General features: G+C 41.2%; 1 protein-coding gene across 7 annotated transcripts in view; it reads left to right on the top strand.

The window, feature by feature from the left end:
- The window catches only part of MBNL2 (muscleblind like splicing regulator 2), a 112664-nt gene that overhangs the window by 19991 nt on the left and 69784 nt on the right, over positions 1 to 22889 (top strand). For 6 of the 7 annotated variants that reach the window (XM_075526519.1, XM_075526529.1, XM_075526481.1 and 3 more), the window contains exon 2: positions 18638 to 19492. The exons of the other annotated variant lie outside the window; for it this stretch is intronic. In XM_075526519.1, coding sequence (XP_075382634.1) covers positions 19319 to 19492 — 174 coding nt within the window. In that variant the 5' untranslated portion in view covers positions 18638 to 19318. The remainder of the gene's footprint in view (positions 1 to 18637; positions 19493 to 22889) is intronic. 7 annotated transcript variants of the gene reach the window in all.

The raw sequence follows: 22889 nt of genomic DNA, 5'->3' as shown, positions 1-22889 counted from the left end.
TGTTACAAAATTGTAGCAAAAGAGAATAAAATCACTTGCTTTAGAATTTCTTAGTATGTATTTTCTTTTTAAAACTATTTTCCAGCCTTGGACTGTCAAGCTAATTTGATATGTTATGTTTAATACAATGTGTTATGGTTAACTAGTGTGAACCAGTGCTACGTAACTGGTCTGTAGACAGGCTGAAATTATAGCCTGAGGAAAATAAAACTCATTTCAAGAGGGTGTCAGTGCTGAAAACTAGTTCAAATAATAGTAGTATTAACTGCTTGACTAATTAAACTAATCTTCTTATACATTATTAGCAAATGCAGTGACAGTTGTTGGTTATTGATACACAGAGTCCAAAGTCTCCTCTTAAAAACAAACTTTTCGGCTGTATTTGGGGTAGAGGGTGTGTGAGGAGAAAGAAATCATGCAGCCCTTTTCTAGAATCTGCCAACTTCTTAATCTCCCCAGTTTTTTTTTTTTAATTATTCTTTTTAATAAGGCCGTTAAAACACTGAGCTCTCCCTCTGACAATGCTGGCGATGTAAAGTTCTTAGTTCAGTATTTTGGGCACGCTAAAAAGGAAAACTTTGGGGCTGTGAAAATTGAAGAGCATACCCAACAGGAGATTAAATGCAAAATCCTTATAACTAACACAAAGAAATACTAATTATGTAAGGGACTTTTTGTGCTAGTGATGATTATTAAAGCTGTTGAGAACTGCCAGTGTGCAGCTTGCTGCTCCTGCAGAAGACCTGTAGGATTCCTGGAGCTGTAAGTCTGGCAGAGGACCTGGTGGGCTTGTGATACCTTAGACTTTGCAAGTTAGAAGAGCTCAGCTGTAGTTCTGGTAAACAAAAGGGATAAACATGCATGTTCACACTCTTCTCTGCCCCCGCCCCCCCCAGCTCCCATTTTTATACCTAGATGTATGTCCACAAATGCATACACATGTATGTAATATACACACACTCATAAAAATACGGTTTTTCATTTTTGTGATTTTTGCAATACAAAAACAATAGCTAATAAAGACAGTAGGAGGGATTTAGTGGTACAGTTGTTGCATAAAGAAATAGATAAAGAAATGGAAACAGGTGGTTCTTATCAGAGTCTATTAATTTTTTCTATTTTGGATCAATAATTTTTTTATCAGTTTCTGAGTGGATGATAAACAGCGTTTCAGGAAGGTTTGAGTGTTGCACATTGCTGAACACATAGAGACAAGCTTGGTCTGGAGGTTCATGTGCTGTAAAATCTTCTCTCCTGCAGTGAGTACAGTGCCTCTGACAATAGGCAGAATTGGAGAATACAGGTAAGGAAAAATACAGAAATGTTTTCCCTCTAGTTTTATGGAAGGAAGCTAGGACTCAGTTAGAAATGCCCTTTTTTTTCTTTTCTTTTCTTTTTGTGAATTCTGAAGGCAACTTTTTTGTGTGTGAAGAGACAAAACTTTTTTCTGCAACTTCTTTGTGTTTAAGAGATAGGCCTAGCAAATATTTTTTTTTTTCAAAATTTTTTTTAACCCTCTAGCGTTCTCTCCTATCCAGGCTGAACACTTTTTTTTTTCCCTGGGTTTCTGAGGATTTTTATGGTTGTTTTTTTAAAATGCTCTGTTATATATGCTTCAGGTATACCAAATGGCTCAGTCCCCCCATCCCCCAGTTTCCGGAATCTATCATGATTTTTGCACTTTTATAGGTGTTACGGACAGTGTACTGAACTTAGTCTAAAACTAACCTTAAATTGTAAAGTGGCAAGATTTCTGTTTACTTCTCAAGCGCTCAGAAGGATGATTTTCAACGCTGGGTTTCATCGTGTTGGGTTTATACCTTAACGCTCTCCTCTGGCAGCTCTCTGTGGGAGACTCCTCCTGACATCAAGGTGGGGGAAACGGCTGCCTTGTAGGATATCAAAGCCTAGTTTTAGTCCGTTTTTGTCTTTTTTGGGTACTCCTTCCCCCTTTTCAGACAGTCTGCAGTGCTGTTAGCAGCAGCTCTATACATATTTCAAGCCTACAGCCGCACTGGTTTGCCAGCAAACGCTTCTGGCTGTGCCTCTGGTGGGATGGGCAGGCCCATCGCTGGCAGGAGCAGTACCTCTGCACCCGGTTCACGATTCAGGACTTCAGCACTGCCCTGCTTTTATTTATTTAAAAGGCTGCCATAACACCTACGGGATTTACTTGATGGCTGTGTTCACCCGTGGCACAGCATCCCCAGCTACAGCCTCCAGCTGCCGTGAGGAGGCCAGTGCTGGCTTTCCCGCCTTCATCTCCTCGCCCCGCAGCCCACAGGCGATGGGGCCTGGGGCACGTCCTCCGGCTGGCGAGAGGCGTTTGCGGAGGAGGACGCGGGTGTGTGGGCTGCTCGTGCTGGGGATTGCAGTGCTGCAGTCCTTATTGGCATGCTGAACATGCGCCGGCAGCACGGCGCGACGCTGTCCTGGAGCTCTAGCGCTTGCGTTTAAAAACTTTTCTCTTCACGTGTTTTGGGGTTTTTTTTGGTTTTTTTTTTCTTTTTACAGTTCCCTTGTGTATTTTAGTCCCCCTCTGCGAATCCTGGGACACGCTTTGGGGCTGGATTGCTTTATTGCCATAATTTTAAGGGGGCAGAGGGAAGCCAAAAAAAACCCTAAGGTTTTCTTTGCCACAGCAGGGAAGGCATGAAAGGCTTTGAAAGTGGCTGCACTGATGTGTTTATAAAGCCAGTGCTTTTTTTTGGGGTGTATGTGTTTTGGTGTGGGTGGTTTTTTTTTTTTTTTTTTTTTTTTTGAAGACCTCATTTAATGCTCATGACTTTGTGCAGTGAGGCCACTTTCAAAGGCTTTGGTATCCACAGTAGCAGCTCTTTGAAGTGGAAACGCCAGCGGGGGACAAGCCGGCGGCTTAATCCTTGGTGTAAAAGGTCCTAGGTGGTAGGAAGCCACAACGTCCCTCTCGGGGGTGGGGCGGAGCTGGAGAGCAATACCTCGAACTGAATCCATCTTCTGGATCTGGACCTCACCCATGGAGCTGGAAGTGGTTGGACACTTCTGTAGGACATGAGGGATCCAGTCCCCCTCCTCTGCCTCTCTGGTTTCCTGCTCTCTTTCCGTCCCCAATTCTCTCCCCAGTCTCTTGAGGAGCAGGATACAACCACTGAAGGGCAACGGACTGAGGCCCGAGAACAAACACGTGTTTCTACGAGGTTTTTTTTGCTTTCCCAAGTTGGTAAATCATCCCTGTGGAGTGCAGAGCAGGTGGCACAGTCGCTCGTGTGATCTGCCAGTCCTTGTGGGCATGTGTCTGTCCGGTTAGGTCAGTGGCTTCGTGGTGGCCCCAGGAGATAAAGCTGTGCCTTCACGTTCTGAATGGCCTTTTGGAGGTGCCTGTCCCCCCTTTGGCATGAGGCCGATGAAGGAGATTGTGCTTTTTGGTCGCCAGTGATGCATTTGAGTGCCTGAAGATAGGTGGAACAAGTCCGCTGTCTCCGAAATCTGTTTGTTTGAAATAGGAGATGAAAGTGTTGAGTTTCTCATGGGAGGGCTTGAGGATCAGCGTGTCCCTATGGATCTGTAGCCAGCCCTGGCTGCAGGACTAGGCTGCTTGTAGGCAGCTGCCATCCCGAGGCGGAGAAGGCAAAAGGGCAAGCTGAGGACAGGAGTACGTGCTTTGACGGGCACATGACTCTAGCTGTTAATTGCCAGGGGTGAGAGACTTTCTGTGGAGGACTTTCCTTCTCAACCATTGAATTTAGTAGCCGTTGGTGATTCTGATGACTATTTAAATAGTCTGATTTTTCAGGTTGAAAAGTTATTTTAAACTTGTTCATATTTTTGACCTTCAGTACATCACCTGCCATTTAAGTTCATACTCTAGCTGTTTGCCATGTGCAAAGATAACTCTGTTGTATGGCTTCCTGACCAGTAATTCATTGAGTGTCCACTGCCTCCTAGGCAAAATTTAGTGGTCCTGGTCACAAGTCTGTATGAATGTCATGTTCCTTCTGTTGTCAAAAGCCTCACCGTTGCCTCTCCGTATATGTAAGCCTTTCTGTAGTGCTGATGGTGCTGTTGCTGTTCTCCCTCCTTTTTCTAGCTCTGTGGTAATCTCTTTGAAATGGGGGGGATCCTAACTTGATTAGTCACTCAGTAGTTACATGCTCCATGACTACATGTAGTAGCGTAATTCCTTTCTGTTTTCCTTTGATATTGCCAAATGTTCTGCTTGCTTTATACTCCATCAGCTGCTGAGTATTTTGCTGAAGTTTTCACAGAATTGCCCGTAATGTCCACAAGATCTTTCCTCTATAGTAGTTTGAACCTAGTGTTTTGTGTGTACCACTTATTACTTTTTGGGTTTTCCCCTCATCTGCGTTACTTTGCCTGTCTTTATGTTAAACCCTTATGTCATTTTATTATCCAGTGTATTAGTTATCATGAGATCCTTTTGTAACTCTTTGCAGTTTGCTTCAGGTATGACTTTGCAAAAATTTTATCTTAACTGCAAACTATCTTTTATTGTTTATGGTTATGTTGCAAAGCAGAGGAGGACAACTCTGTTGGTAAACTTCATTATGAAAATTACAACAGATTATTAGAAGTAAAAGCATGATGTTTAACCATGTGAGTTTGTTGGTTTGGGGGCTTTTGTAGAATTTGTTGCCCCGAACTTCTGCTCTGACTTCAGTCTTTATGCCATCTGCAAATGCTTAACACTTTTAGCTACCCTCTTTAATAAAATTTCTTCTGACATCCGTAAGACTGATGTCATCACGAGAACTAGGTCCCACAAAAATCATCAGCTTACAAAGGTGAGATGTTCCATTTGCTTTTATTTTGCTTAATGTTGAGCTTTTAGGATTTGTATTTTATAGCTCTTCTCTACAGTTGTCAGAATTGTACTCTTTAATAAAAACTGACAGTTCCTTGTAAACATACTTGTAGGTGATAAGGCTTTATGAAGTGCACTTGATGTTTTCAGGCTTCCAGTGAAATGGGTGAGAGGTGCTGCACTACAATTGTGTAGCGGGTCCTTTAACTTGAGGATTCGTCTTATAGGAATCAATATAGGTGTGGGGTTTTTTTTCTTAGAGAGAAATGAAATTAAAACAGACTTAGTAGTAGTGGTCTGCTTTGGTAAGATAACCACTTGTATCTCAACCCTTTTGGCCTTCAGACACCAAAATGTTAGCAAGCTTCACTTAGGGGAAAGGGAAATGTGATGGTGTCCATCTCTGGAGTGCTTCACTGCAAGGTGAAAATGATTACACTGAAATAGGACTTTAGAAACAGCAGGCGAGTGTTTACTTTTCTGGTTTAAAAATACTAAACTTTTTTATTTGTGTGCCTGTAGTGACTCCAGTGCTGCAGTTATGAAATTTAGATTATGTTGTGCTGTGTGCATCAGCAGGATTGTTCTTGAAAATTTTCTTGGTGGACCTTGCTTGTCTGGTGAATGTTTGGCAATAACGAAGCCAGAAAAAACCTGGAACCTTAAATTGGGGGTTTCCCTCCAACTTTACAGAACCATAATAATTAAATTAAAACAAACAAACAAACAAACCAAAACCCAAACCCTCTTAATATGTAAATTGACTGAACTTTGTTTGTAGGAAATCCTAAAAACATAAAACTAGAATACCACTGCATCTTTTTAGTGTCTCCCTTTTCTGTCTTTTCAGAGTATAGTAGCGCTTTTTTTGGTAGCGGACAGGCAGTTCTGTTCAGTTGTTGTAAAGTGGTACCATGGTTACTACTATTTCAGATGATGGGCAGAGGGATAAACATGGAGAAGGGCCTTTCAAGTAGGCTTTCAAGATTTCTAGGGTCTATGCATTGTAGTAAAGTGGGTATCTCTGTGAAAGCCAAATATTGGTAATGTATACATTGCAGCCCATAAAGTTGTAGAGGATTGCTGGAGGGCATAATTTTGACTGAGAGAGAGTTGGTTAATTTGTCCAGGGGTTTTTTTTTTGGTCTGGTTTGATTTTGTGTCTCACCTGCTTTGTCCTGGAAATGTTCTATGAAATGGAAAGAATCAAGTGTCAGGGGCCAGTGTGTGTACATAGGCTGGAGGTTAGAAGATATAAAATCTCTTATTTACAAGCTAAGCAAATATTGCATTAAAATGAGGCACGTTCAACATAGAAATCTGTTAAGTCATTTTGCAAAGTTGTTTTTTGGAACAGAAATGTGTGTAAGCATAACAGCAGCAGTCCACTTTTTATGTTTCATTTATAATTTTTTATCTCTCTCTGACAATTTTTTATCTCTGAATATTGTTGTTGATGTTATTTATTTGACCAAATTCAAAATATTTTTTTATGCTATTTATTGACTTTGTAACACAGAAAATTTGAAGTAATCTTTCAAAAATAGTGCTGTCTATAAGGGAAGATCTATGCAGGGTTAAAGGAAGTTTTTGAATTACGATTTAACACAAAAGTTGTGCAAGGCAATACAAATTGTACAGTGCACAACAAAATGTGGCTTTAAATACCCATTTGGGACTAAGCTTGAAGTACAACAAATGAATTAAACCTTTGAAAAGGACAAAACTGTCGAGACTTATTTCAACCAGTCCAAATTTTCCGCTGCAATGTGAGCAGAAAACTCTCTCTTGCCAAAAGCCAGTTGTTTGTACTCCATGTCACAAGCATATCCATCGCTTTGGAAGCACTGGTGAACACCGGGCTGTGCTTAGCAGTACTGCCATCCCCAGCAGGAGGGAGAAATCTCTGAGGTTACAGGTAAGCAGAGATAGTAGAAAAAGGTCTGGAAAAGTGCTCTGTCAAAACATTTCTGGGAAATGTATTCGGTTTTCACTGAAAAAATATTGCAGTTCTTGGTGTCAAAGGATGAAAGAACTCTTTTTTTCAACTTTCCTATTGAAGCACAATTTACGACATATTCCTGAATAACTGTGCTTATCCATGATAATATTTAAGTTATGATAAAATGATTCAACCGTATGAAAATAAAGCATTGAGGTGGAACTGTTTCAATATTGCTAAAATACTTCTACTTTTCTCCCCACATATTTTCACCTTTCGAAGTCTGAGGAGGCATTGAGATGCTGAAATTTCCTTTGGGAAGGTTTTCAACAAGACCTAGTGAGAGTAGGAAAGACTTTTTCCTATTGCTCTCTTTCCATATTAAATAGCTGAGTTAAAACAGAGAGGGATTGTCATTTAAATATTGAGAAAATTTTTTATTTAAGGGAGGGACATGCCTGGGTCTGGGACCTAGGAGTACTGGACTAACGCTGCCTAACCAGTCAGTATTGCTGCCTGAATCCATGCCCTTTTCAACTTTTAAGCTAACACAAATGAAGAGGAAGGCTCTGTACATTAAAGTTGCTTTTACAAGATACTGGCAGGTTTTTTTTCTTTCCTTCCAGAAATCGGAATGTAGTTTATGTCCCCTTTTACTGTTGCAGACAACTGAACTATGCACATGGCAGAAAAATGAGTATGAACTCATCCGATGTCCTTACTGTAGACTAATAAACTTTCCAGGTTTGTTCCTGTGTATCCTCTCTGTTGGTTAAGTACTTTGTCTCCTGTTACTTATTAAAAAAAAAAAAGTTTATTTTCTGAAATGAAAGTGGGTTAAAAAATAACTTTCTTCAAGTGGCAACGGTTGGTGAGCTTTTTGGACAGAGAGAGACATGTTACACAAATTAAAACAACAGATCGATATGACCCATTTTTATTGGATCAATGCTTCTTAATCGGCGCTCAAGCAAAAAGGAAGGTCAGCGGCAGTACTGCACACCAAACCCAAAATTCATCATCCTAGAGATCAGAAAAAAAAAAAAGTGTTTGCTTTGGTAGGCAGTATCTGCAGACAGTTACTGTGCGCTCCTTCCAGTTTAACTCCGTTATTTGCCTCAGGATTAAATAGAAGGTTTCAAGATTTCCAGGAAAAGAGAAGTTCACCAGAACTTGCAAGTACTCTGAGAAAAGCTCTTCGTTTCTCTGCCACCAGTTGTGAAAACAGTTTTAGGGGAAAAGCATTCTTTCTGAACTCATGATGCCTATTTGACAACAGAATAGTGGTTCACTAAATGCAAATATATTTTATTCCAGGGAGAATAAATTCCCATTATGTATTGTCAAACACAACACAGGTAGCTGCTAAAGTTATAAATTTTTGGTTGTGGTTTTTTTTGGGGTGGGTTTTTTGTTTGGTTGTTTCTTCTGTTTGTTGTGGGGTTTGGGGGATTTTTGGGGGGTTTTTGTGGACAAATAAATGGTGTGAATTTTGAAAAGAAAGTCTTTTACTGTCATCTTCATAGTGAGCTTGATTAGATATTTTCTTTATTCACCTTGGAGGACCAAAGATAATCAGGCAGGAAGCAATCTCTGTTCAAACCACAAAAAGGCAACCTACCTTCAGAAGAGACCAATAACCTGTTGAATACTACTACTTTTTTTTTTCTCCAGGGCTGTGCCAAAAAAACCCCACCACCATTACTGGTTTCTCCTTGACTGGGAAGGGTCTTTGAAAAATGGCTTTTAGTGGAAGATTTCACCTTCTGTTATATAAAACATTGCTGTGTGAATGTTAGCATAAAAACATTATTTAAAAAAAAAATAAAATTGTGTTTGAAGGTACTTGTTAACAATCTGCTATTCCATAGGTGACTTTAAAGTTAGGTTGCTGTCTGTCTTTTTAACTGCTGTGAGATATAAAGTATTCTGACATAGATGCTTAATCTGGCTTTGCAGTATGTCCCGTGAGATACGTAACAAGTAAAGCACTTGCATATGTTCTGCTTCATGAGGATTTCTTTAGTTTTGGAAGTAAATAAAGCTGTTGTTGCGTGTTACATGCGCGCTACTAATGGAGAGAGAAAGGGGAATTGGATCCTTGCGATAAAATGGATGCTGATGAAGGCTTGCTTGGGCAACCCTCTGAGAAGTAAAGACACTATTGAGGTTTTTTCTTTTCCCTGTTGGAAGCGCTTTCCCATTGTGATGAGTTGCTGCTTCCAAAGTGTGTTTGAGATGGTTGTGAAATGCTCTAGGTCTGGCAGAACGCAATCGGAGTGCCTCGCTTGGGCTCCTTCAGGCATGCTCTCGGGTGTTCCTCCTTCTCTGTTGGATGACTAAGAAAGCATTGCTTCTGGGAACGCTCCTAGGTGATGCAGCTTGGGGTGCAGAAGAAGGGATCTTGCTGCTTCTTTCTCTTCTGGTAGGTTTTAAAAGCACTTTTCTCCAAGCTCCACTTTCACTGGAAGGAAAAGGCCCATCCTCTCTTCTTGTTCAACCCATTCAGAGGTAATAAAAAGGCAGTAACAACCGAGATTTACTTAAGGGGTTTTGTAATCAGTCATCTTATTCCCCAGCTTCATTTGCTGTTTTCAAACGTTTGTAAATCTCCAAAGTCCTCAAGTGTTTCCTTCCATATCCACGTTCCTCCTGAGAGTCCAAGCTTTTGTCAACAATTGTGAAAACCAGTCAGGCTCCCTCTCGGTATCCTACTTTTCCCGCACATGGTGATGAAAGACGCTTCTAACGGAGCAGCGTTCAAAAAGGAAGCGGGCAAACCCATGGAAGAAAAACCCGATGAGACCTATTAAATACAGATATATCAGTCACAGGTTGCTGGAGGCTGGGAGAAGATTCATGGAAATTATCACGCTCTGCCTGCCCTGATTTTGCACTCATCTGTAGACAACTGGTATTGACCACAGTTGAAGACTGGATATTGGGTGAGATGGACTTTTTGGCTGACCTCCTAAAATCATCCTCGTGCACTTTGGTATCCTGTTCTCAGGTGAAATGCAAATGGAGAAAACAGCACAGGAATGCAGGTATTTTATCTCAGAACAGCGATGCTGCTTGGATTTTGTGCAGGGAATCTGTTCAGCAGAATGGGTTTAGAGCTTAAGAGGCAGTTGGAGTTGATAGCATTAGGTAGTGCTCTTGCTACCCTCGCCTCGGGAGCTTTGTTTAGATGTGCCATGCAACTTCCCTGAGCTGCGTAATTTGTAGGAGTATGTTATTAATAACACTATTGGCAGTCTTAAACATATTTTCAGCTTGCGAGTTCAACATATCTTAATTTACATCGAGTCCTTTGTTTATTCAGACCTATCCTTGTCTTTCAGTGCAAAGGGATGCTGTTTGTCACATAAACAAATACCTCGGTAAGAGTTCTGCCTTCTGGGCTTAGTGCGAAAGTGGAGTAGAGAAAATAGAAAATTGACAACAGCCTGAGCTCTTTTAAATTGTGCTCCTGTGTAACAGCATGTTATCGGTCCTTTGGCAGGTGAGAACAGCCATTTGATCATGTGTTCCCTCCATGCCAGTCTAAAAATTTCACAGTACGTAAGCACACTTTTCTGTAAATATTTTTACAGTCCTAAAAAAAAATAAATACAATGCATGTCGGCAGCTGGGTGTGAGTAGAAGCTCCTAATGCATTGGGGTACCCTTCCCTGGGGAATTGGGTTTGATTAATAGCTATTACATGGTGCACTCTGCCAAAAGCAAAACATTTGTGTCCGCAAGAGGCCAAGTGATAACGTCATTGCTGCCGGGGATGATTAACTCTGCTTGCAGAGGCACAGAAACAGAAATTGCTTTCGTCCTCTTGTCAAGGTGGGAGCAGAATTTTGTGTATGAAGTTCATACACCTAGAGGATAAAATCAGGTTTCTTTGGACTGAGAAACAAGATGTGTTTAAGGTACAGACCAAGAGAGGAGGAGAAGGTTCAGTGCAGTGGAATGAAAATCGTTTTTTTAAAAAAAAAGTTTGCTAGAAGAAGAAAAACTGTTTTCTGCAATTGTATTTTAACTGAAGCATAATAAGCATTAGTTTTATCAGCATGACTTTGAAGCACTTTGATGTTAGAAAATACTCTTGTGGGCTCCAGTCATCTACAGACTTAGAGTTCAGCAGAAATATTTCATGGTCCATTAGGAAAGTAGTACAGTGGATCGCTGAAAAGGTCCCGGGCTGTGCCTGTTGTTTCACAGTCGGCGGTACACCTTCCTCCTCACCTGCTTCCCTGGGGCCAAAGGACATTAGCGTTATTATATTGTAAAGCCAGCTTCAAAGTCAACCGGCAGGTTTTAATAAGAAGCTCATTGCCATACTGTAAATAGCATGGGACATACTAAAAAGCCTGAATCTGGCACATTAGTGATCTTGACAAGGAGAATATGGCTCATTTAGCAAAACTGATACTTGGAGGTCATGCTCAGTTTAAATAAAACAGACAGGTGTTTTCTAACCTGTCCCTGGACTTCTGTTGGCCTAACTATTTCAGTTAGGATTGACTCTGGGTAATGTGCTCATCTGAATTACAGTTGACAAGTGTTCATCTCTGATTGTATAATAGGCAGAGGGAGATGTTGCAATAGTTATCTCCAAGTCAAGCAAATAAAATTAATAATGGTTCTTTTGTAAGTCAGGACACTCGACTTCAGCAGAGTTCAGGTCAAATTAGTACAGGAACCGGGATTAGAATTTTAGTATTTTTGGCTCCCAGCCACCTGATCAAACTAGTGGGCTGCTTCTCTGATAGGGCAGTTCTGGCTTCTTCCTCATTTGAGCAATACTGGTTTGCTCGATGCAAAATGGAAGCTGCTTAACATTTTAACAAAGTGGAAAAACCCCTCAAAATGATTAAAGAAATGTTCACAAGTTTCATTTGAAATTTGTGGAAGAAGATGCATTCATCACTTTCTACTGTAATCGAATTATTTTTCTTAAAGCGTTATGGTGGCAGAAAGGTTTTCTGTTCTTATTTGCCACCAAAGAACGGATGATGTTTCATGGAAGTCTGTTTGTTTTCTCTTGTTTCTTGAATATACGGAATATTATTTTTGTGACTTCACAACAGTTGGGAAAAGGGCCAGACACCTGATTCTGGTTTAAATGCTGTAATTTTACAGAACTGTGCAAAGACGTTACTAAACTCTACTGTACATTGTCCGGTCTTACTCGATACTCTAATATTCGGCTACATATCCAAAATATAAATGAGATGTTAGAAATTGGTTCAAGAGAAGAATATGAAGCTAGCACTGTAGTCACTGATGAATGATACCTCTGTGCTATCGCATCACTTTCTGGTCCTGTTTCCTAATCTGGTGGGCTGATGGAGTGAGGAAAGCCTATCGAAAATCTCTTGCATGTTCTCTCTTTAAGAATGTAATTTATTCAAATGTGACTAACAGGCGTGCCAACTGTCATATTATTTGTCTGTAAAATTACTTTTTTTTTTTTTCATTCATGTTAGCATCTTTTGACATAAGATCCTCTCTGTATCAGTTAGTGGAGGATTTTGCATGGTGAGGCTTAAATTTGGTTAGTGGAGGATTTTGCACGGTGAGGCTTAAATTAGCGTGCAATGACTGAGTCAGCCTTGCTTTCCAGGGACAGGGAGCGTGTCCCGTGGAATACAGCGTCGTAATTACAGGAGCCTGCAACGAGGTGCCAGACCTGCCGCAGGTGGGGTGCAGGGGAGGGATCGGGGCTGCAGCCCGTGCCGTCATGCCCCGTCGCGCCGGCTCTGCTCTTTACTCCGTCAGATGTGGGGCATGGGCAGGTGGGCACGTCTCAGTTGAGTCGGCCAGCATGACGCAGGGTACTTTATGCTGCTGTGTTGGCTTTATTCTGCACCTGGGGAGGCAGATCATAATGGATCCAGCTTTAGCCTAGGATTAAGCTGCAGCCTTGCTTTCCTTGGCAGGGAGTCTGAGGGAGGGCAAGAGAAAACAACACGGGGGAGTCAAGGAAATGGCAGGTAGCTGGAATTGAAAGCGATGCTGGAGTGTGCTCGTGGGGTCGCAGCGGTCCTTTGGTGCGCAGCTTCTCTTCGGTTTGGAGGCCTTGAATGCTATTTACAAGCACAAACAATGGGGAAAAAATGACATTTAAAAGAATGTAACAGTGAGGTTTAGTTGAAAAACTGAAGCGAAGTCCCACCATCTTTTGGACTAAAACACCTGCCAGTGTCTCCTAAGTGTGTGGCTGTGTCCCGAGTGCTTTGAAAATGGAGTCCGCTGTGTAGCTGCAAAGAGGTATGACTTAGCAGGATTTGGATGCCTTTTCCTGGCCTTAAGGGTGAGGGTTCAGTAGTTGTCAGTCTTCGAATATCTGTATTTCCATTGTGAATGTTCAAGATTACTTGGCTTGATCTGGTTGTAGAAGGATCCCTACGTATTACACTTTACAGGGAATCTTTCCACTAGGTTTTGGCTATAAACATAGTGAACTGCAAAGCAGGTTTCCTTTGCAAATGTGGTCAGGTGCTGAAGGAGCAGCAGCTTTTTGAAGGAACGCAATCCTTGTCAGTAGTCTGAAGATGCATCTGTAGAGTGGGACACATTGGTTAATCCTTGTGTTTGGATGCCATGGGATATCCTGGGACATCTGGGAATGGTTGTATTTTGTCCCACATCACCTGTCCCAGGTAAAATCACTGACTCAAAACTAGTAAGTCCAGGCTGAAGGGAGTGGCTAAACAGAGGGTATTATTTCTTATAGATTCGTTTATCTCCTGGACAAACAGGAACGTCATGAGAATCTGAGTTAAGGTGATACGTGGTTAAGGCGTTGCTGGTTTGTGAACTTGTATTGTGGAACGTGAAGCCAGTGATGCTTACGGTTAACTGTGTAAGGGTAGAGAGCCTGTTTGCTGCTGCTTATTCAACTTCCAGCCAGAGCTTAAAATTTCAACCTGAAGTTCTTTGTGCCTGGTGTCTACTGCAGGGTTATTGTTTTGTTTCTTTGTTGAAAGATTCCTGAAGTGAATTTAAGACTGTGGACATGATTGTCTGGAAGTAAGCAACATGAATTTGTGTTTACGTGCAAGTGTATAAAAGTTGTAGCAGCAAACTGCTTTGGGTCAAGGGCTTAAAATTGGGCAGTACCATTTCCCTGGGATTAGAGATGTGACTTTGGTCCTCTTGAAAGCATTCCCACGTTTGGCTAAGCTAACAGTCTGTCTCTGAAGAGCTTGAGTATATGCATGCTGGGTTTGAAAACTAAGTTCTCAAAATATTCTCTTGGCATTAGAGTATCCAGCAAGTCAATTTTGGTGACTGTAGGTAGGTCCTGAAGGTGAGTTTTATCCCACCTGAGTTCAGGTGTTTAATTGAATTTGGGCAGCAATCTATTCTGACAGTCAACAGGTTTCTGCCCTGCTAGTGACCTAAAGGAGGAACATCCTGCTTCCACAGCATGGTGAGCCTTTGGTTTTTTATTTTGCTTTTAATTCCTTATTTTTAAAACAGATCATTGTAAATGATCAAACTTGGAAAGCTAAGTATATTTAGCACATCTCTTCTGGCTTGCTGGGAAAGAAGAGTTTGTATACTTTAAACTGTGCAATCCTTCTTAGGTACAACTGAAGGTTTTCTAACTTTTTAATTCTTGAGTTTCTGGTGTGTATATATAGAAGAAATATATGGATCATGTTGATGAACTTTGACAGTAGGAGCAACAAATTGAGTTTTGACATCTCTTGCTGAAGATTTTAATGTGATGAATAATACAGAGTGCTTAATTCTCTAAGAGTAAAGTGAGAAACTGTTTTAACGCCTTTTGAGTTAATTTAGTAGTTCCACTAGAGATCTGTGTTGGAACCATATAGAGGACTCTGCTCCTTTACTGGAAGTCATAATTTGCAGAGTTGACTTTATTTGAAGGTGAGGTCTTCGCTCATTACTACACATTATCTACTGAAGCGTGAATACAACATGCCCAGGAAGTCTCAGCTTCTCCATTAGACAGATACTACATAATCTGTTGCCACATAATCTGTCTGATAAGTAAAACTACTGTACCAGAGCAGCTCATAGTTTGTATATAGCAAGAGCTCCTATTTTCCAGCTGAGAGATCCAGCTGGTTTGTAATAGGGCAGGGCTTTGTGCTCGCTTGCCAGCTCCTAAAGACGCTGGCTGCCTAGTGTTCCTCAGAACGAGAACCTTTTCTAGGGGCTCCTAGTGCCTGTGTGCTTTGCCTTGTTTAATAATTAAAAGGATTTTTTTTTTTTTTTTACTGGGAATTTTTTTTTTGTTTGCTTACTTGGAAAAGGAGAAATGATTTTGTGGTTTAGAACTGAAAAAAGATCTGGAGCCCAACACAGGCTCTTTCCTCCTCTCTCCGGAGAACATGAGGTTGGCAAAAGCCTCCTACTCCTCCATGTCTTGCTAGCTTTCTGCAAAAGGGAAGTGATGCTTATCTGAAAAGAGGAATCTAAAGCTAAATAGTTTTTACAAATACATGTCCATGAATTTATTTCACTTAGCATACGAAAAACTGCATTTGTAGATGTGTATTCTGGATCAATTCCATTGATCCAAGTGTGTGAGAGACTGGAAATAAACAGCAATAGTTGTAAAAAAAACAAACAAAAGCAGTTCTTCTGTATTTACTATGTTGAGTGCTTTCTTCAGCTTCAGTAAGAACATTTTGCATCTCAGTTGTCAATGTGTAAGTTTTGGTAGTTTGTTTAGCTGCAGTGGGGAGTGTGGGCTTGAGTTGGAATCATTAATGACAATAACAACAAAACAACTAAACAAAACCCCTGAGCAAACCAAAAGCAAACCTTCTGCCTGGATGAAGGACCCCGTTGGTGCTGAGGGCTCTAGGCTGGTGAGATCCCGTTGGTTTTGGCAGGACAGCTAACTTTGGCTGATACATTGGGACACAAATAGAAGTTAGAAGTCATGGAAAGAAGAGCAGAGTTCACATTTGCTGGAGGCCCTGATGTTCTCCATATGGGTGGGGTTTGCAACACATAAGGTCAGGGTAGGCTGTGATGTTAGTAATGGCCTGTGGCCTGGCAGGCGTTTTATTGAGGATATTATTATTGTTGTATTTTCTTCTGTAAACCCCATGTTTCTTTTCCCTCATTTACTTCCCTCTGTTTACACAAACTACTGGATTTTCCCCTGTAACCATAGTCTCTTCTGCTTTCCTTCTGAAATTCCTTCTTGCCCTTCTCTCCCCCAGTGTTCACATCTTCTCTCCATCTTTCGTCCACACCCATCTTATTTTTTCCTCCTTTCCCATGAAGCTTCTCCCTTCCTTCCTCTTCCATAACCAGCCACTTCACTTTCCTACCTTCTACTCCCATTCCTTCTCTTGAGCTCTTTCTTCTATCTTGAAATCTACTTTCCTTGGTGCCTCCCATATTTTTTTTTTTCCCCAGTGTCTTTCCTCTCCCTTCTCCTTGTATTGCTTCCTTCTCATGTTCAGGCTTTCCAGGTGGCACCTCTTCCTTCACCCTCCTGGTGCAGGTGATGGGCAGAGGAGGTACAGCAGCTGCCTAGGACGTGGTCGTGAACCCATAGGCCACGTAAGTGGTAGGAATGAAGCACTCCAAATTCTTCTGTCTCCACCGTGTTTGCACCTGCCTCCTGCTGAAGGCATGGTCTCCTTCAGAAGGGTCTTGGCTCTGTCTCTCCGAAGCCTGCATCAGTAGAAACAGCTGAAGCACTCAATGCCTCTTGAGAAATCAGATAGTGTGGTTTTTTTGACAAGACGGGGATTTTTGAGACCAACTTTTCACGCTTCCCTTTCTTTAGAAAATGTTCATGTAGTAAGAAGATAGGAAACAGAATGACGCTGTATTTCACTCCTCTTCTACCCTCTACCCTCCAAATGCTTTTTGGTATTAATTCTTGCTGCAGTCTCATGAATCTTGTATGTGATTCTGTCGTGAATATTTTTTTAAAACCCTGGCTACTGCCATTTATATAACGTGTGCTGTTTGCTTTGCTGCCATGTGCAAGTCTGGTTTTCTTCATTCTTAACACCTACTACTTGAGAAACGACTTTGTCAATTTTAGTAGTATGCAGCCCGGCAGAGTATTACTACTTGTGACTTTGAGCAGTGTGCGGTATAACATTTACCCTTTTCCCCAAATTTCCGCCTGTCTCCTACATCTATTACTGAAAACCGTTACTGACATTTCTGAATTGGAATGGGTGCCTCTAGGGAGAATATTTCCTCTTTTACATTTAGCCAGCTGAATCATCAGCCCAACAAGCTATCAGCTCAACAAGCTCTTGTGGAGAGGCTCTCCGTGTCTTTCCCCCCTCTCTTTCCTTTCCATCAGTTATGAGTATTTTCTCACCTCTTTGTACGTTTTCAGTTTAACCTCACTGTTCATTGATGCTGTGGGACAACATTGATGGAATATTTAATCTGAGGAATATTTTAATTCATGTACTGTACTATACTACAATTGTGTAGAATTATTTTAAAATGTACTAATTCTTTTGCAACTCGTTATTCTTGATGCCCAGGTAAAGCTAGCTAAGTATCATCCAGACCCATCTTATTGCATGTTGGACTTGAAACTGAATTTTTGACCAATTAGCATTGCATTACCTTTATTCATGCTAGCAGTAGCAAATTTTGGTGTAGGTATCAGTCACATAGTAAAACCCTTTCTGGTAGCATTACTAAGTAATAGAAAAGCCTTTGGATGTGAAGACCTGGAAGTCAGAACTGGGATCTGTTCCTGAAACTGTGTGTGAGTAATTCTTACTCGCATTACTAACAATACTGACTTCAATTAAATCAGATGAATCCAAGCACAGAATGGTAATTATTCTGGCATGGGCAAGCTGACAGTGTTTTTAGAGCTATTTTTATTGATGCATTTTAAAACCTCACTTATTCCAGTCCTTCCCTCTTTCTTTATTTTTGCACAAAAATAATCCATCAACTGTTTCTGGCTGGTATCTGCAAAGTGAAAGTTGTGTTCCTTTGAAGCTGAATAGAAGGAAACATCATGTCTGTGGTTACACCGTCTGCATATAAAATACAGTAATTTATTAAAAAATATTTATAATATCTAACCCTTTGATGTTCAGATCTATTTATTTATAAAATATCCTAGGTATTTTATAGTCCCCAAATAGCTTAAGCTCCATATTTAAGTCTTAGATTTTGATGCTGAACCATGTATTTGTAAAGGTAAATGAAAGCTAATTTAATCAAAGGAAAATTTAGATAAAGACTGCTTCATATTAGAAAGAACTCATTAGAGGATGATGACTTAGTGGTGAGCCCTTTCATGAAGCCTTTATGGAACAGCCTTTAGCTTAACAGGGAAACTAGCTCTATTTTGTGGATATGGAAAGGTTTGTGGGTTGTCGTCCGTGTGTGTCGTCCCCCCCATGTAATTATGGAATGACAATTTTTTGTTTTGTTTTGTTTTTCCCTTGAGAAACAGAGGGAGAGACAAAAAATCTGAACAGAATACCGCTGTCCTCATTTCTAAGGAAGAACAAATAACAAGTTACAGCTTATAATGTAGTAACACAATCTAAAGGGCCAAATGATCAATTAATGGAAACGGGTTCTTGTATATTGTTTTGGAGACTAAGCACATTAGATTGAATTGTTTCACAACCAGTGTGCCTAGTTATTGTGTCTGCCACATTCATCTATTTAAATCATTCCCCACTTTTGGATTGCTGCCTAGAATATTACTGCAGTACGTGTTTCAACTGGTTATTCCCTTGTCATATGTAACTTCACGAAGGAGACTGATTTTGCTTGGAAAAAAAGAAATACAAGTGAGCATTGGCACTGTGTTTATAATATCTGATAAAAAGGGATGATAGGTTTCGTAATGTTGATTTGAATGAGTTGCACGTGAACTGATACTGTATTTGTTTTGTCAGGTCAGTGACTTAAAAAGTGCCTTTGTCAAGTCACTTTTATGAGCGAGGACTGCTGCGCCCGTGTTCTCAAAATCCTATCTTTGCCAGCCAGACATTGCCTTCACCTTACACCTGGCGGAAGATACCTCAGCTGTCTCCATTTGCCAATTAGTTGATGGGAAACTGAAAGCAGAAGAAGAGGAAGAATTATTATTACTATTCCTGAGACACGAACAAATGACTGCATTGCTTTTCTTCTGTAATCAATACCAGCAAGCAACCGTCAGAGAACTACTGTTTTATCAAGGAGTGCCATTGCATTGAAGGACCTTGGCTTAAAACTGGTGCATCCGTGATACAATCAACAAGCCCACGTGTTTTACAGACAGAAATGCGACTGAGCATGGTTTTTCCCAGCCAAAAGTCTACAAGCGGGACTTAATGATTGATGAGTGACTTGCTTGCTGATAAACTTTCTCTGTTTATTCTGCTTTGTGTGCGTTGGACATCGTTAATCACCCCCCACTTTTTTTTTAACTTTCTTTTCAATTGGAATTGAAATTCTTTTTTTTTCTGGTTTTTTTTTTGTTGTGTGGTTTTTTTTTTTCTTTTTCTCTCCCTTTCCTTTGTCATTAGTTTTGGAAATTTCTTCAGCATAATTCACTTGACAGCAATTTACAAATTTGAAATCAGCTTTTCATCATGGCTTTGAATGTTGCTCCTGTAAGAGATACAAAATGGCTAACATTAGAAGTGTGCAGGCAATTTCAGAGGGGAACTTGTTCACGCTCTGATGAAGAATGCAAATTTGCACACCCCCCTAAAAGTTGCCAGGTTGAAAATGGAAGAGTTATTGCCTGCTTTGATTCCTTAAAGGTAAGAAAAAAAATTGCATGTGTAGTGAAAATGCTGCTACGTTGTACTGAAAGTAAAATGTGAAATGATGAGTTACAACTAAATCAGGTTAATCAGAAAGTGATTTGTTCTTGGTAAGATGTATATTAGTACAAATGTCATTTGTCATAACTTTTATTTATTGAAGCTTTGAAAAGATGTCTTTCTAAGGATTTTCTTTTCCAGTGTCAGTATGTTGTTTACAAAAGTTGCGTATGGCTGTGGGATACAGGATTGCTTACAGCTGGTGGGACAATTGTATTCTCCCGAGTACATTTTATGAATTATCATTGTTTCATGGCAAATGAAAATACATGGTGGCACAGTACTAGGCCATTACCAGAGTCCTAATGAAACAAATCATATGGGAAGAGCGCAGATTCTTTCGATTAAATCAACAGAAGTAAGAAAAGTCTATGCATTACTTCAATTTTAACACAACGGGTTGTTTACCCTTGGTATTGGGGACTCTCAGATAAATTAATAGCATTGATAATTACATGTATGGATAGTGCAGATAGCAGTGTAAGTTTAGAACAGAGTGAAGGGATTCTCTCCTTTGGAGGATATTTAGCAACTATGTTGTTAGGCCATCAACAACTTCTGACTTCCTAATGACATCAAGCACGCTTTAAAAAACTATTTTAAAAGTTCTGTGAAAATACTTTGTGTACTGCATAAAAGAAGATTAATGACCCTGTGGGATTTGGGGAGTACACAGTGTTTTCTGTGATGATACATTCGTGTTCTCATGTCAACAGAAGGAAAAAGCTTATTTCCTATAAATAATTAAAGTACAAAATTGAGCATTTCAGATTTTATTTTGAAAGTCTTAGTTGTGGCTTTGTCTTTTGGGCATGGGAGAATGTCTTGGCTTGCTTTTTAAGTTTAGCAAAATTTCGGTTACTCACCAAGAGCTCTCTTACTGTGAAAACATCGGTGTGATTGAGAAGAAAATTCAGTGTTATTTAAAAATGTTAATTTATTTTCATTATAACTTTTTTTTTTGGTGCAATGCAAGATATTGTACTAGGCATCTTTCTTCTGGGTTTTCTCATTTCTTCTTTTGAAGATTTAGAAAAAAGTAACTCAGGGGAGATGTTTGTGAGGGGGTTACGTTCTGTATATCCTGCAAGCCAGAACAGCACCTTAGGAGTCATGGCAGTATGTCATCAAGTGCTGTTAATGACCTTAATCCATGGATTACTGCACGATAAACTCTAACAGCTTCTTTGTAGATGTTCTTGTATATTGGTTGCCTGCCAATGGGATAATTTTTTTTTTTTAAACAGGCAGGCTAGTGTCTGCAGCAAATGAGCAGTAATCAGCTTTAAGAAAAATAAACAAGTCAATAGAAGCTTTTTTTAAATACAATTTTTAACTATTGTAAAGACTCGGGCTGTGGCTGGGAGGCTGGAGGCTGGAGGCAGGCAGCAGGGCTCGGTCAGCCCTGGGCTGGCAGGGCGGTGGGTTTGCAGCACAAGAGGTGCTGCTGCTGCATCATCCTGGCCGAAGCGGCGATGTGCCCGTCCTCGCTGCCCGAGGACAGACAGCATCGCGGTCCCTGGCAGCGCAGGAGGCAGAGGCGCCAGCTATTCGAGCTGGAGACTTTTGTGCAGGGATGGTTATCGCCCGCGAATCGGAACTGGAGTCACAGCCTAAGCTAATAATACCATGAAGAGAAATCCTGAGGGATCGCTGTGGATAACTTACTGACAGCCAGCTTCATTGCTCAGTGGAGAGAAGTCCCAAAACCATGTAAAAAATGTAGTCAAAGCAAGCAGGCGTGTTCTGTCCTAGTGTGGGAAGGCATCTGCTCCGAGGGGCCAGCTCGCTCCAGCCCGGCTCTGGTGGCTGAAGCGGTGCTGCTCCGTCCTGCTGCCCATCATCACCCTCTTCCCAGCTGGCAGAAGGGAGCATGCACCTGGGCCTCCCGTCTTGTGTTTTCTAGTTGAGGCTATCGGGTTAAACTGCTGGTAAAAATGGGATTATACCAAGAAGTATACCAAGAAGCCAGATTGTGGCCTGAAGCAGCAGAGGTGGAGGTATAGGTTTCTTCCCACCAACCCTGCTGCAGGCAGAGGGAGATCCGATAACGGGACGACAGTGTCTTCAACTGCAGCTCCTCGCCGCCGAGCACGAGTCGGAGCCGTGCGTCTTGGTGTGCTGCCTGACCCCGCAGCACATAAAAAGCTGTTGGGGATCATCGCGAGTGCATGGCTCCTGGCTGTATCAGCTGGTATCCTCGCAGCCATTATCTCCGTTATTCAGAAGAGTGTAAATCGCCATATGTACGGCAAGAATTGTGCCTGGTTAGCTCAGTTTGCTTATACTGCTGGTTGAGGGACTTATGTCGATAGTCACATAAATCTATTTGATGCGTAGCTTTTGGAAATACTGGTGTTAATCATACAGTTTCAGAATAAGGCTTTGGCACTCAACGAGCAGGATAACTTTTAATGTAAATAAACAAACAGAACAGTCTAGGATTATAGATAAAATCAGAATTTAATTAAAAAACCCAAGAGCGGTTTTCCTTGCTAAACACTGAACCACACTTTAATGCAGGCAATTATTTAGAGTTTATGTACATAATATCTAGAGCTTTTGAGACTTAGCGTTTTAACTGTCTTGGTTTGGTGTACCTGCTGTAAAAATAAATTATAGCGAGTACGTTGAGTCTCTCTGAATAAACATCTTCCTACCCAGAGAAGACAGAGAATTATTTTAGTCTCAGATTGAGGTATGTGTTACATTTAGGTGGTGCCTGGTAGTTACAGCTGCTCCCTAAGAAGTCAGTGAAACACAAGATACAGCCCTCTTGAGACAGGCTCTCCTTTTCACGCTGATTGATCAAAAGAGCCCCTGTTTTGGGAAGGGACATGTGCTCTCCTGCATGCCGCCTTTTTTCCAGATTTCCAGGGTAGATGAGGGAGCGTGGTATCAGTATCTGCCAGCTGGATCAGACTGCCAAAGCACCAGTATGGAGCTATGGGAGAGAGTCTAGCAAAGGGCCACTAAGATGGTGAAGGGTCTGGAGCATCTTTCCTGTGAGGAGAAGCTGAGAGAGCTGGGACTGTTCAGCCTGGAGAAGAGAAGGCTCAGGGGGATCTCATCAACGTATATAAATACCTGAAGGGAGGGTGCAAAGAGGACGGAGCCAGGCTCTGCTCAGTGGTGCCCAGTGACAGGACCAGAGGCAATGGGCACAAACTGAAACACAGGAGGTTCCCTCTGAACATCAGGAAACACTTTGTCACTGTGAGGGTGACCCAGCACTGGCACAGGTTGCCCAGGGAGGTTTTGGAGGCTCCATCCTTGGAGATACTCAAAAGCTGTCTGGACATGGTCCTTGGGCAACCGACTCTGGGTGGGTCTG

This window comes from Mycteria americana, chromosome 1, assembly GCF_035582795.1.
Source record: "Mycteria americana isolate JAX WOST 10 ecotype Jacksonville Zoo and Gardens chromosome 1, USCA_MyAme_1.0, whole genome shotgun sequence".
Taxonomy (NCBI): domain Eukaryota; kingdom Metazoa; phylum Chordata; class Aves; order Ciconiiformes; family Ciconiidae; genus Mycteria; species Mycteria americana.
This window is presented reverse-complemented; position numbering and strand designations above follow the sequence as displayed.